At 38.6% G+C, this 15353-nt stretch overlaps 1 protein-coding gene across 1 annotated transcript in view; it reads left to right on the forward strand.

The window, feature by feature from the left end:
- Positions 1 to 15353, forward strand: part of rxfp2a (relaxin family peptide receptor 2a) — a 48741-nt gene that overhangs the window by 20285 nt on the left and 13103 nt on the right. The window contains exons 5-12 of the mRNA XM_084730348.1: positions 4707 to 4778; positions 5376 to 5447; positions 6813 to 6884; positions 7875 to 7946; positions 9320 to 9394; positions 11516 to 11587; positions 12603 to 12674; positions 14170 to 14244. Of these exons, the coding sequence (XP_084586474.1) occupies positions 4707 to 4778; positions 5376 to 5447; positions 6813 to 6884; positions 7875 to 7946; positions 9320 to 9394; positions 11516 to 11587; positions 12603 to 12674; positions 14170 to 14244 (582 nt within the window). The remainder of the gene's footprint in view (positions 1 to 4706; positions 4779 to 5375; positions 5448 to 6812; positions 6885 to 7874; positions 7947 to 9319; positions 9395 to 11515; positions 11588 to 12602; positions 12675 to 14169; positions 14245 to 15353) is intronic.

Below are 15353 nucleotides of genomic sequence, written 5' to 3' on the forward strand. Positions count from 1 at the left end.
CTGCCAACATGCTGAACATCACTCACTAACAACTCACTAACAAGGGTATTTTGTAAAGACAGCCGTGCACAGAAACTAAAGGCAGATCTTCCAACTCAGTAAAAACGTGTGAGACTTGTAGGGAAAGTCATTCGTTGGATTGAGTTTGATAAGATCCAGAAGACCATTTACAATGTTATCATTTCGTCTTTGTTAAATACACAAGTACATATATGCTTGTCCTTCTGCCGAGACACAGAAGACCACCCAACACCTGGACATGTTTGTATCCTCTCATAAAAACTACTCCAACTTTCTGTACTCTTCTCCCAGCCAGAAATCAATATTCAAGCTGCAGTAAGTTCAGGAAGTTGCTGAGAACATCAGTTTTCTCCTGTTTTGTCCTCTATGTCCTGTGCAATAGCCGCCTTTTAGTTATAGGTTTTACTGATTACACCTAAGGTGCCGTCTGGCCTGGCTTTGATTGTAATTTCACGTTGCACAATGAAGCATGACTGAACCCACAGCAAGCCAGAGTACAGTTTTAGATCCTATAGGAACCAACACCTGATTTTCTAAAGTCCAGACACAAAGTTGATTGTGCCAGTCTCCCCATCCTCACACCCTGCAGAGGTCTTCAGTCTTTTAGAGCTAATTCACTCACATTCACCCCTTTATGCATTCAACCAAAAGCCTAATATCCACTAAGATGAAAAATGGTACAGTCAGCATTCATTCCCGGGCCAAATGACTCTGCAGCAGTCACAGATTTTTATCTGCTCCAGCTTAAATCGGCAGTGATGTCAACACGACACCCGAGTGGACACATTAAACTTGGACCCTTTGCCAGTGTGATGCAATAGAGGTTTATCGCCTCTGTCTGTAACTGAAGCAGACTTACTGTTTGTCATCTCTGCTGTTGAAGCAGCACTTAAACATTGTTCCAGATTAGTCACTGCTGTTGAGAAAAGATATTTAAAAAATGAACCACCTCCATGTAGCCTTCTACTGTACATCTACTGTGCCCTGTTTCCCAATGCGTTCATGACACTGAACATGACCAGAGGTGGGAGGTATCAAAGTACTTAGCTACTGAAGTAGATTTTTAAGGTATCTGTACTTAACATGAGTATTTATTTTTCTGGCTACTTTTCACGCCATACATTTTAACATCAATATCTGTACTTTATATTTTACATTCTACTTTAGTTTTAATGCATTTAAGGGAAATTATTGATTATTTTCATTTTGCATCATTATGCGCTGCCTTCCCACTACAAAGACTGATTTCAACCTAAATGGATGGGACAATAACACGTAGAAAAGATGATTCCTTGGTGTATCCATCAGTGCGTGTATATCAGATGTAACAAGACGACAGCAGCATAAAAGATGGAACAAGACAAAAATGACTTAAAAAGATGAAGATGATGTAAGAAGATGATAACAAAGTGAGAAACGTAGCATGGCTAAAATAATGTAAAAAGTAACAAGACAAAACAGACAGAGAGGGAGACTCAGCTGTGGAGAAAAGGTGAAGTTCAGTTTGCTTTGCACAGAAAATGGTAGAAGTGTCCTTTAAAGATATATTTTTTTACTTTTACACTTTGACTACACTTCAGAGCCTGTACTAATTTTGACCGTGAGACATCACACACATGCAGGTCAAAGGGAAATCTAGACAGTTTTTACTATGAAGAGGACCGGTTTAACCAGGAAAGTCATCAGGAGCTAAAAGTCAGGATATCCTGGCCCCTCCAGTGTTGGTTTCAACAATTATTTTTGGATTTCTGTCTCACAGGTCCCCCAACCTTATGTAAGTGCGCTATAAAACTGCAGGAGGTTCCCCTTCCAGTAGGTAATTTGTTTCAGTATTGTGATGGAAAATCTGAAAAAAAAGACAGACACAGTGACCAAAATTGTCTTTGTGGTGTTTCAATAGGATTTAGCAAAGGATCAGTGATAATGAGTCAAGAATGCACTTTCATTTTCTAGAGCAAAGAGACAGAGGAGGCTGAGTCAGGGTGTGCGTGTGCCTACTGAAGGCAAAAGTTGTCACACCTGTTTAGGGAGGACAGAACTCATCAGTCCCGCACAGGAAAAGCAACTGTGTGGTCAAGGTCGGGAAAATGTATTCCTTATCAAACAATCCTCTGTTAATAAACAATCCTCTGAGAAAACCTCCCTTATTCCAGGATATACTAGGCAGATTTATAAGTACAAAGTTCAACATATAATTTTCCTGCTGCAGTATTTATGGATTAGAGCGATAAAAGTATCAAGTTTAGTTATTGTGGATTTATAAATTAATAAAAGAAGGGCGTCTTGTTTTTTTCAGCTCCACTTAAAAGCAGAAAACCTGCTCACACTTGTCTGGGTCATGTGCCTAATTATTGTATCTCCGTTTATCTTCCTCAATAATACATAAACAAATCTGAATTAACAACTTAGTATCTGCTCTTACTATCTGATATGTCCCTTTTATAGGGCTGGATAATGGCTTCATTTTCCCAAACTCAGTGTGAGCCTCAGTGACACGGTCTGTTTGAACACACGTCTCTGCCTGAGACTTTATGTCCACTCATTAACTCCTCTTTGAAACGTGGTATTCAGCCGGGCTCCATTTGCAGTCTGCAGTTGGCTCCTGCAGCATCAGTAGTTTAGATAATGGTCACATTTAAGAAAATGAAAGCTACTTTTGTGTTAGTTTTCTTCACAGTAAAGAGGGAAGTTATATACTAAAGCAACACTTTTTACTAATACTTTTCAGACTTCTTCTGTGCACACAAAAGGATTATTTCTCTCAAATTTTGTGCACAAATTTGTTCAAATCTATGTTAGTGAGCACTTCCCCTTTGCCAAGATAATCATCCAGGTGTGTTATGTAGAGATGCTGATTAAACAGCATGAATATTCCACATTTGTTCTTAAAATAAGACATTTATCAGACACTGAACAACGGACTTCACATGACTAGAGCTACAAATATGTATTCATCTGTGATTCATCTGTGTGGAGAAAACTTCTCCAACATGCCAGACGCCATCGAAGGAAGCAAATATATTAAGACAAACTAACTTTTGCATCAGATATTCATGTGGCTGGTGTCGGTCAATCTTGCAGGTGAAGAGGCAGACTTCATTTTGAGTGAACGAAATATATTTAATTGACGTGTGCACAATCAAGATGAACAATGTGAAAAGTCTTTTGTGGTTAGATTCTATCATGACACCGGTGGCGGTGAAGGGATGGCTGAAGATCTGCGAGCTTCACTGAAATGAACATTCGATTCATAGCCAACAGCTCTGGTGAGCAGTCAGCTGCAGTCAACGTGCTGATTGCACATTCTCTGAAAAAAAAAAAACTACTTGTGTGTTAAAACTGCACATTTTAGAGTGGCCTTTTTGTTGTGCCCAGTCCAAGTCCCACCTGTGCAATAATCTACTGTTTAAACAGCATCTTAGCAAAAGAGAAGAGCTCAGTAACGGCGATTTCAACAAATTTGTGCTCAAAATTTGAGAGAGAAAAAAAAATGCCATCAAAAACAACAGTGTTGAATTTATATTTCTGTTCAGTAATTGTTAACTCTTAAAGCTGTGCCAGTCATATTTGGAAAAAAATCAGAAGTTTTGAAATGAAGACAAAAAGGCAGTTAAAATGCTGTTTCCACACCTACAGTAGATGTGAGATAATGATGATTTTAAACTACGTCTGTAATATTGATTTCCCGTCTCCAGCTGGTGTGAAACAGTAAATCAAGTCCATATTTAATTATTTACAACCTTCAAGCTTCTGAAAAAAATTGTAAAATACAACCAATACAATTTGTTTTTCTTTTTGTTTATAGGTACACTACATTTTATGGACACTGATTTAGTCTCAGCAGGTTGTCTTTCTTGTGTTTGTTTAATGGTCTGCTTGTCACCTTTTTTCTTTGTTTGCTTTTATCTTTTGTAAAGAGCTCAGTATTTCATTTGAGGAAGGTGCCTTATGAAGAAAATTTACAATAAGTGCATGTGATCCTGGACTTGTGTCACTAAAATGCTTTTTACAGTTACGGGCTTCTAACAGTCTGGTCTTTAATATATTTACATTTATTGGTGTCTGAAAGTGAAAGCTCATTGTTGAATGTAAGAAATATTGCTGCTGCTGTTTGTTACTGACTATTTACAGGAGATTTGTCGCCCTCTTTATCTGTATTATGCTTAATGAAAAGTGCTTCAAACTTTATTACCAATGTGTTTTATTGTTTAGCCAATCCATTAGGGTGTTTCTGTGTGTGTAATGGTGGCATACACGTATTAGGCTTTAGTTAAATAAGCCTGCAAAGCTTGTTTTTCTCTCTTTTGATTCTGAAGGTGAGACCGACTGTGATACAAATAAGTTCAGTCTTATCAGAGATTCAGACAAACATCGTTTCCTTGAATTCTAATACAAATTATGCTGAAATCTTTCTTCCATCTGACGTGTCCGGTGCTAGTAACGTGTGTGTGTGTGTGTGTGTGTGTGTGTGTGTGTGTGTGTGTGTGTGTGTGCGTGTGCGTGTGTGTGCGTGTGTGTGTGTGTGTAAGGATGAGTGGGATATCTTGAAATTCATGTGAGGCCATTTTTCTGTTTCCTGTCCTGTCCAGCAGTAATAAAGATGTTTGTGTTATTGTTTATTGTGCATAATGCTTCAGATCTTTCACTCTTTCTCTCGCTCTGTTTCTTGATGGTTTCCGTTTCAGGTCACTGAGGAGCAATGAGATCCGAGCGTTGTCTGATTTTGTTTTCTCAGAATACACTGCCCTGGAGAGACTGTGAGTATTTTTATGCTGCTTATGCACTTTTAGGATTGTTCAGTTTATTTGTTAGGTTTAGGTTTGTTTACTCATCATTCATGTGTTTCCACATTCAGTGTGTAAATGTGGCGTCTTCCTCAGAATCAGTTACAGGAGATTTTGTGGAAGGTGACTGTAAAGAAAACATGGATGAACAAAAGTACTTATGTATGTACTTATGGACCACAAAAAATCAGAATCACAAATACTTTATTGTAACTCAGTTTCCCCTGGTAATCGACAAAGTTACATCCATTCAATCACAGAGAAATTATAAGGCCCAAAGGCCATTTCTGTCTTTTTGTTAGTTTGTTTTTTTAAGTGTCATAATTTTCCTGTGAGGAGCTGAGCGTTCCCTGCAGAGGACTCTCCGCTGTGTGTTGAGGTGAAGAACAGGCTGATGAGTGTATTATCGTGTCACTCTTAATGGAATATAAAAAGGGAAAGAAATGATTGTGCAGCAGATAATAATGACCACGTTTTAACTTTAACAACAGGGTAGCTGTCTTTTTGATGGCTAAAGTGTTGGAGTTTGAGGATAAATTCTGTTTTGTTTTGTTTTTTCTCCATTTCCAGTTTTCTGCAAAACAACAGCCTCCAGACCGTATCCAAACACGCCTTCAGCGGCCTGCACAATTTAAAGAGGTTGTAAGTACACCGCTCACTTCATTAATGACATTAATTTCTTCTGACACAACTTTGCAATTTCCTTCAATTCACTTTTTTTCTGACCTTCACAAGTATCTCTGATGAGCTCATGTCACAGGTGGTAAATGAAGGGTGTGCGGAAATCAAATGATAAGTTTTATTTTATTTATTTATCAACTTAATTAGCATGTTTAGTACAAGAGATGGGATTTGAGGAGCTTATTTAGCATGTTTTAATTCTTTAAATTCACAGGGTGACCATCTTCTACTGAGCAGTTCCTGGTTGTAGCATATGAACAGATAAGGAATTGCAAATGAATGATTGAATGATAGTATTGCAACACAGTCTTCTGTTAGTTTTTACAGATTTTAGCTACAGTCTGCACTGCAGACTTGCATGTGCATCACAGACCCTCTTGCTTTTTATTTTGGGGCACATGTTAGCAGCTGAGAGCAGCCACACAGCCTGCATAAGCAGTGCAGCTCATGAGTTACTACAGTGACGCTGCATGTAGAGATCTGGTGATATGTGCAGTTCTCAGCAAATATAGACAGTGAAAATAATCTGTTGATAGTCATATTGACTTCATATCAGCGACAAAACACTTTTCACTACAGCTTCATTTGGCCACGTGCATGGATGTTTTCTTAAGAAAAGATAAGCTCAGGGGAGAAAAAGAAACTTTATTAACATACATGGATGAGTGCATTGGAGCATCACTGGAGAGGTTTGTCTGTCAGGCTGCAGTAGGTGCAGTCAGGTCATTCACTCATGTTTATTTAATGGATTTTAACCATTTGAAAATGGGAGTGGTTGTAGAGATGGTACCTTTGATGTGCACATGAGGACAGTGGATTTATTTGGGCTGCTGAGCACTGGTATGTAAACTAATGAACTGTGGTGTTAACTGGAGAAACACGGCACATTCATGGTGTCCACAGCTGTCTGTGTGCACGTCCGTTTGGGAGTAATCCAACTTTAATACCACAAAACTCTTGGGCATGCACTCTCAAGTCTGGGGCAACTTTGTTCTTACCTAAGAACAAACACTAAATACAAAAGTATTGGTGGATGCCACAAAAGTTATTCATTTTTTTGCACAGACAATTCAAATTCAAATCTTTGTGTACAAATGATTTATGCATGAGTCCCGATGTCTTTATCTGTAGAATATGCCACAGACATGAGAAATCAGGTGAAGGGCAGTGTTTTTCTAATGCACTCTCTCCTCTTGATTCACTCATGCAGGCAGCATAAACTCTGCTGTGTTTTTGTGCACCGTGTGGATCTTCGGGTGTCAGAGAAACTTCAGTATAAGATGAATTTATTTATATCCATATCCTCTGTCTCTGCTTTTCTCGCAGGTTTCTCAGTGAGAACTTGATCTCCTCCCTCAGTCCTGGTGTGTTCGGGGATCTCCACCAGTTAGAGTGGCTGTGAGTGACACACAGATGCACCTACAGGAAGTTATTGTGTTGTATGTTCTGCTGTGGTGATTTATGAATGTAGATGGGTGGACTCTGTGTGATATTTTAGTTTGTGGTTTAGGGTTTCCCCCTAAAAACAAATATCCTCAATGTGTTTTAAATCATCTGGGCAGGATGGAGAGCTGGGAAAGTTGTATTTATCTGTACACAGGACAGTCATAAAAATTATGTACAGCTGTGTGGATTGAGTTTTATTTGCCCCATAAAATTAAATTAATTGTACCATAAAACAAAAATAACTTTGTCTTCATGTTGTGAGATCAAGAGCTGAGGGAAGGTTTGGTGGTTGTTTTCTAGTTTCAACATATGACATGATACTCATCCCTTATATATGGTGGTAAGGTGTGTGTGAGTGTGTGTGTGAGTGCATGGTGTTGTTGTCAGTTCACTGCTTCACTCTTCTGTATTTATTCCATTAGGCAGTTAAGAATGACTGCAGTGTTTCAAAGGAATAGTTCTACATTTGGAAAAAAAACACTTATTTCCCTTCTTGCTGAGAGTGAGATGAGAAGATTGATTCCAACCTCATGTCTGTACTTATGTGTGGCTACAGTACAGTCATCAGCAGGTTAGCTTGACTTAGCTTAGCATAGAAGTCTGGATGCAAGAACAGGGAAACAACTGTCCTGCCAAGAAAGACTTATGGCGCATAACGCCCTGAAGACAACTTGTCAACTTTAGATTTCTAATTATGTCCAGATTACAACAAGTGTCGATTAGTCAAATTCATAGGTGCTGATGTGAAGCTAAACTAATCAGATTGTCTGTATCTTCATATTTAAAGTACAGACATGAGGTTGGTATTAATCATCTTGCCTAATTCTTGGCAAGAAATAAATTCTCCACAACATTGAATATTCTTTTAATAATAATTATAAAAAAACACAAAGTTTGATCAAATTAATTCATAATTACATGTTTGTTTGTTTTTTGTGCCAGGATGTTGGATCATAACCCACTGAGCATCTTGTCCCAGGATACTTTCATCGGGCTCCAGTCTCTCATGTACCTGTGAGTTGCCTCATTTTACTTCTTCTATTTTAGCACTGATTTACTGATTTATTGATTGATATTCTGAGTTCTCTGAGATGAAAAATGTGTGAGACTTCAGTTGGGAGCATATCGATATGTATTAAAATATCTATATGGGCCCATAGTTTGAAGAAAACCAAAGACAACACTTTGAGTATACTGTACTGGAGGGGGGATTACCATGAACCCATTTATATGCCAAAGTTTATATCTTGTGTTCTACCACCTCTTTAATATTCCTAAGTTTTATCTAGATTCTAGAACCCACCCAAGGGTTCTTGGGAACCCTTTTATGTTATGGTACAAAGAACCCTTGACAAAAGAGTGCTCCAAGGATTTCAGCAGTACTTGAAGAACTCTGTCTTTCAAAAAGGATTCTTTGGATGTAAAGGGTTTATAATGGAACCTCTTACAAAGAACACTTGATGAACCCTTTCTCCCAAAGAAAAGATCCTCAGAAGCAAATGGCTCTGGGTAGAACCTCAGTCATTCAAGAGAACCCTTATTTCTAGGAGTGTGCTTCACCGGTGTGTCTTGGATCAGGCTTCACTATTGTCTGCTGTACGATATTGGGATTAGTATTGTTCCCCTGGTCTTTGTTTGCGTCCTGTCCTCTGACACTATCGTCTGCGCCACAGTTTATCTCCCCACTTGACTCGATCTCTTTATTTTCTTTTAAACGGGTATCCATTTCCATATGTCTGTCAATATGTCCTTTTGGTTTTATGGTTGAAAGACAAAAGACCTTTGAATCTGCCTTCACACAAGACTGTTTGTACCTCCAGGACTGTTAGACTGAAGTGACCATATGTCTCGCTTTTGGTTTCTCCATTCATCTCTGTACTCAGAGGAGCGTCCCTGGTCTCTGCTTCATCTGTCCTCATCTGTCTGAAGTGTTGCCACTTGATTTATATCAAAGTCTGCTTTTAATAAAAAAAAAAACGTGGGAGCTGAGATGTGTTGACTATACTGCAACTTTTCACTTTTTACGAACATTTTACTAATTTCAGTTAAAAGACCATATCAGAGGAGATTCATGTTTTAACCCAATAACCACAGATCACACACCTGCTTTTAATGCCATACGTCTTTAAAGCAGCAGCTTCTAGACAGTTTCATGGTGAATTGCAGTCAATTTGGAGTCTGTTTAATTGCTATTATCATTATTGTTTGGTAGTGCAGATGTGAGCAGATATTGTAAAAACTCTTCATTGTTACTGAGCTCTAAAACACACAGCTCTTTCGTTTCCATCTATACGAGCTGTTGGCGCAATCGTGCATTATTTCTGCTCTGTAATAATGGGAACACCTGCTGTGCAGAGTTTTAATCTCTGTTTTCCTTTTCCTGTCAGATCCATGGTGGATGCCTCACTGCAGCAGCTTCCTCACCCGAGCTTCTGTCAACACATGCCTGACTTGGACTGGCTGTGAGTCTGCATTGACAGTGTGCTTGTGTGTGTAGTGCAGGTTTGTGAGAGAATTTGCCAGATAGGCAGATAATTTGTGTGTCTTTGAGCTTGTGTGCGTACAAAAAAAAAAACAAATGGGACGGGTTGATTGAGGTGACAGACAATATGAAAATCAGATGAGAGGTATTCCTGTCTGCAGGAGAGTCCTCAAGCTGATGTCACCGTGCTCGGCGAGCTTGACCAGCTATTTTTGGCTTATTATTTTGGAGAGCACCCACAGGATGAGTCAAATAATGGCCCTGTGCTATGTGTAGCTTTAATGACTGTTAGCTTCTGGTCAGCACTCGCACACAATTACTGAACTTCCAGAGCAAGCAATGGGCCTCTATAAAGGAAAGTCTATCCTTTTAACAAAGACAGCAATGGACTTAACGGACCTGCTAAAAAAGAGGAATGGGAGCAAATTGAGTGCTATTAATGCCATGTCAACTGAGGGTCATACTGTCACTGAAATACAGGGTAAACGACTCAATATGAAAATTGGTTCAAACACGTCTCGCAGCAACAAAGTGATTGATGACTGCAATGAAAGGAGGGGTCGAGGGGAGGTCTCTCTCATGGAGGTGGATGACATAATAGGTGATTTTGCGCTGTCTGGCCTTGCAACAGAGGACATTCCCCTGGACAGGAACTTCCATAAACCTGCATGTGAAGATACGACCAATACGGCTGACAGCGGGTAATAGCCAGTTTAGATTAATAGGACAATAAAGGACAAAAAATTACCTCCTCTTAAACCAATCGATTGGTCGATTTGGGGAAAATAATGCACGCTATCTTAATTAAATCACCAACCGTGCCTTGTGTGGCCTCTGTCTGGTCCCTAAGTGGATGCTCATCAAAAATGTTTACAGTGTTGCCAAGCAAATGAGGTTGACCAGTTCCTTATTACACATCACATTACTATATTGTTACCTTAAGGGCATCTCTATCAAGTCAATTTACATACAGCAACAACACACACGACGATGATGATGGCAGCTCGCACTGCAAGATACAGCCACAAAACGCAACATGAAAAAACAGTCACTGTCATCCTGCCTACAAACTGTTGTTATTAAGTTGCTTCACATGAGGTTTAACATTTACACCGTTTCTGTTAACTGTCCCTCAGTACAACATTACAACATTAGTCCAACATTGCCTCAGCCTATGTAACATTAGCAACGTGCTAACACCAAATTTAATATGCTGCAAAATAAACACTAAAGCAACATAAAACATGGCAACGTTCAAGTTTGAGGTCAGTCACAGACAGCCAGCATCGATCCGTCATTAAGCTTGAAACAGCACCAACCTTTGTTGAGAGAGCAGTCAGGCAGAGTAAGATCCTAACACACATTATCATCAGTCGATGTTGTGGTTTGTGCTGCTTTTCTAACATGCTGTCATTTAGTTTAGAGTCAAGTAAATGTTCAGCTAATAGCCTGTCACTCTAAAGTAAAACACATCAGGTTTGCATAAGTCCCACCTCGGGACAACAATGCATTAAGAGGTGCTTTTCTTATTTACTTGACATCAAGCGACTGTCCGTCAAACGCATATCGATCAACCAATCCACCAACTGAACTGTCTGCCCTGTAAAACAATGATATCATCTGGCCATATGTAGAAATTTAGACTTATAATTCAAATTTCAGAGTTAAGCAGGCTAATATCAACTCAAAATTGTTCAAGGAAAAAATAATATTCAGTCCATTTGAGAAAAAGTTAGGTTTGGACAATAGCAAATTTATTGCATGACTCCTACGACCTGTCTGGATCAAGTGTAAATTATGTTTTGTCTCAAAGAAAATTTTTAATATAAGAAAATTGGTGAATGCAGCAAATTCTCCTAAAACATTCTTGCATGAGGCGCAGTGTCTGTCACTGTTATGTTTTTCCCTTTTTCTTACCCCCAAACACAAACATCAGGCAAGTATTACATTTTTTTTAACTTTAAGACAGAAGTTAATGTTAGTTTTTACTAAATCAAATGGACTTGCACATCACCATGCATGTATTTAAATATGAATACCACGTGTCTCCATGACTTCTCTCTCTCTCTTTTTTTTTTTTTTTTTTTTTTTTTGCGCTCAGAGATCTCGAAGGAAACCAGATTCAAACTCTGAACTACTCGATCTTGAAGACCTGCAGCAAGCTTGAAGTTCTGTGAGTTTTCAACTTTTTAACTTAATAAAAGTCAATCACTGTTAGCAGTTTACACGAGTCAGCAGGCTTGTTTTCATTCCATTTAGGGAGCTTTTAAAGTTTCCCAAAAAATAAACTGCAAGTATTGCATCAGCTACACTCTAACTACACTGTAACTAGAACCATTAAGGGTTCTCCAGCTTGAAGAACCCAATATAAAGGGGTAGACATGGCAAGCAATAGAAACGCCAGCTGTGTGCTTTGATTTCTGAGCTGTGTGACTGACGGCATTAATGACTCCAGGAGGAATCTTGTCATTTTGTGTCAGTGGTCTTCACCAGCGAGAGTGACTCAGTTATAATATCCACAGAGCCCTTATTTAAATGCCTTGCTGTTGTTTTTTCGCAGGCAGAGAAATGCAGAGAAATGTTTTCGTAAACTTGATGTAAATCTTTCCTTGTAGGGGAAAAGTTCTCTGATTATGTATTCTGTTCACCACTCAGTTGGATCAGAGAACAAGAGGAGTCATACACACACATTTGCTGACACTGCTTTGTGTGTTTTCCAACTACATTGTGCCTCTGATGATGTTTTGCATCTGTTTTTCATTTAAAAAGCAAACAACTAGTGATCGTTCACTGTTCTGTCGCTGGTGTGGACGGCCCTTTTGTCTTCTCAGTTTGACCCCAGGAGATAATGTAAAAGAGCAGCGTTTATTTGTCCCATGTTGGCATTATTAAGACGTTCTTAATCATTTAACTGCCATCTGCTCCTGTGTTGTTCTGTAGGTCTGAGCAGCAGGTGTGAGAGTGTGAATATATGTGGGCAAGAGGAGGTTAAAAAAGTTTTCATGCAACACAGGAAAACTTTTTCCAGGCAGAGCTGATTCTGTCTTAACATAAGGAGGATTGTGGGAATTGGTAGCCATATGTTCAGACTGTGCGACGCCTGCATCCAGATCCCAGCAGGAATCCAAGACAGAGGACTGAAGCATCACTCTGCACATGATGTCTGACTGTGTCTCTGTCCTGTTCAGATTACTGATGGACAACAGGATCAAAATAGTTCCCGAAAACACCTTTCAGTCTCTGTGGAAACTGGCTGAGCTGTGAGTCCTATTCAGTCTGTGTGTCTTTATCATTCTGTTCACATCATCACTTTGTATCAGCTGACATTTAATAATAAGCGGTGGTGAAAGTAATCGATCACCGGGTTTCACTGGATAATCTTTCATTAGTGTTTCTTAAATACTCAGGTGTTGAGGGAGTTTCTTACTGCTGATTGAAAATGGATTTTTCACAGCCTGAACGTGGAAATTTAATTCATTTCTCACCCATCAGCAGATTTTTATCAGCTCTACGCATTTCTTTAAAAAATCCAATCATGAGCATATGATACAATAAAAGATGTTTTCAGCTAATTATATAAAATAGAATTGTAGAACTGCTATTGGTTGTTTATTAGGATGACACAATTCCCAAAATCTTTGTGAAATCTGAGATTTGGTGGATTATGTAAATGATATTTCGCTGTTTAATGAAATTAACGGGCAGCCTGAAGGTTTATGGTTGATACTGATCCTTTGATGGATTTTCTGATGATGACCTGATAAGAAAACAGTGTGTTCAGTGAATTAAAAATTAGTGTAATGTCAAGAGTCTGAGACAGTAAGTGGTTTACAGAACAGCAGTTAGGGTGAATTAACCACAAGATCAGATTAAAATGACACCACAACACAAATTGTGTAATTATATTTGTGTAAATTGTATAATTAATAAAAAATCAAAGGCATCCTGTTCCCAGGAGAATAAAGCGGCACTCTTTTTGAGTGTTCTCAGTACCCTTGCCAAAAAGGCTGAGGACTGATAAATGTCAATAACAATGAAAATCCTTGTGTTCCTTTCAGGATCCATGACAAAATTAAGTCTAAAAATACAAAAAAAACAGTAAATGCTAAAACACTGAGTTGATTTATTGAGACATACATCTGTGACATTTGCAGTGGGGACTGGCTGTGATTGGTGGAACTCACACATTAATCAAATTTGTGGAAAAGTTCTGGCAACTGGATGAAATTGCGAGGCTGTGCGGATCAGGGATTGTTTGAGTTTGTGATAATTGTTGCGATCGCAATATTGCAACCTCTTGGAGGGACTGTGAAGTGGAAATTAAATAATAAAAAAAGAAATGAATCAGCAAGTTTGCAAGAATTAAAACTTAAAAACCGATGCCTTAAAATTAAGGTAATGTATAAGGTTTCAGTGCAGGCAGTATTATAAAGCATAGTGTTGTTTTTGCTGAGATTTGTTTTGTCAATATTTAATTTTCTGATAAACCCCTTCATAGCAAATCAACAGTTTGTAAAAGAAACACTTATATAATGTCTATTGGTCAGTATTTATTAATCTGGTCTTCTGTAAATAATCCAAGAAATGAAACTTAAAATAACTTAATTTTACTGTAAACATGAAATATCTGTGCTGTGCTTTCCACTAGTTCCTCTATGTTTGATAATGAATCAGTTAACTGTGACTGTAAGTGAATCTGCATTTTGCTTTTGCCTAACATTTATTTTCTTTGTTTCTCTCTTTCATTGCATTAAGGAATCTGTCCAGCAACAGGATCAGAGAGCTGCCGAAAAACACCTTTAAGAACCTCTCCAAGTCCCTCCTCAAGCTGTGAGTAACTGAATGTGTGGCTGTGAGGAGCGGCGTGCTTCCTTATGTGAGGATTATGGGAGGGGATTAGGGTGAAACAGAGTACATTAAGTGTAAAAACTCTTTGGGGATCTCCAGTTTTATGGTTGGATTCAAAGTGCAGTCAGTACTTTATTGTACTGTTAATGCCTCCCATGGGAACGAAACTTAACGGGGGCGTTAAACAGAATAAAAAAGTCTTGTGGTGGAGCTTTCTCTCAGTTATTGTTGTGCTGTTAAAACAAAACTTTAAAAAAAAATGATTATCCAAGCAACATTTGTTCCTCAGTGTACTTCAGTTATTGCTCTGAAGCACAAATCTGAACAACTTTTACTTTACTTAATTTATTACTTATTTATTGGGGTTAAGATTAATGCCGAATGTTTGCTGAAAGAGTATGTGTGTGTTTATTACTTGTAAGAAATCGTTAATATTCTTGTAGAAGGCGTAAATGTTTATAACGGTCAAATTGAACAAAATATTAATGGAGTCTGGCAGACAGTGAGACAAGCATCGTCCAGAGTGTGTGTTTATTCGGAGCAGGGGGCTTTTGTTTTCATGATAACGGGATTATCTTTGCACTGAAAAACAACTAACAGTTGATCAATCCTGCACTCCCACAGCAAGTACCTTGCATTTAAAAATGTATTGCAGAGTCATGCTGTGAGCCGTATATCTCTTCCTTCATTTCTCAAGCCATCCCTACTTTTTAGAATAAAGATTAAGACACAGCTGCTTATGAACAACTGTTGTTTCTGTGAAAGGTGGGGGGCAGGACTCAGAGTACTGCCTCATGAATAATGCTATTATAAATTTAAGCTCCAAACACTCGGTTTCATTATAATGGAAGCCTGACACTTTGCAAAACAAATTTGATTTGTGGTTTGTGGATTTGTGGTTTCTGGTTGGATGGTGCTGAGAGTGAATGACTGTGCTGAACAACGAGGGTTGCCCTCTTGCCTAGGGCAAGTAAAATGCCACATTGGGCTAGTAAAGATGTAAACGCACTGTTAACACAGACAGTTAACAAGTCCATCTCGAGAAACAATGACAGGGAAATGTCATACCAGTAGTGTTTGTTATGTCACGT

Source organism: Lutjanus erythropterus, chromosome 11 (assembly GCF_056507025.1).
Source record: "Lutjanus erythropterus isolate fLutEry1 chromosome 11, fLutEry1.hap2, whole genome shotgun sequence".
Taxonomy (NCBI): domain Eukaryota; kingdom Metazoa; phylum Chordata; class Actinopteri; order Lutjaniformes; family Lutjanidae; genus Lutjanus; species Lutjanus erythropterus.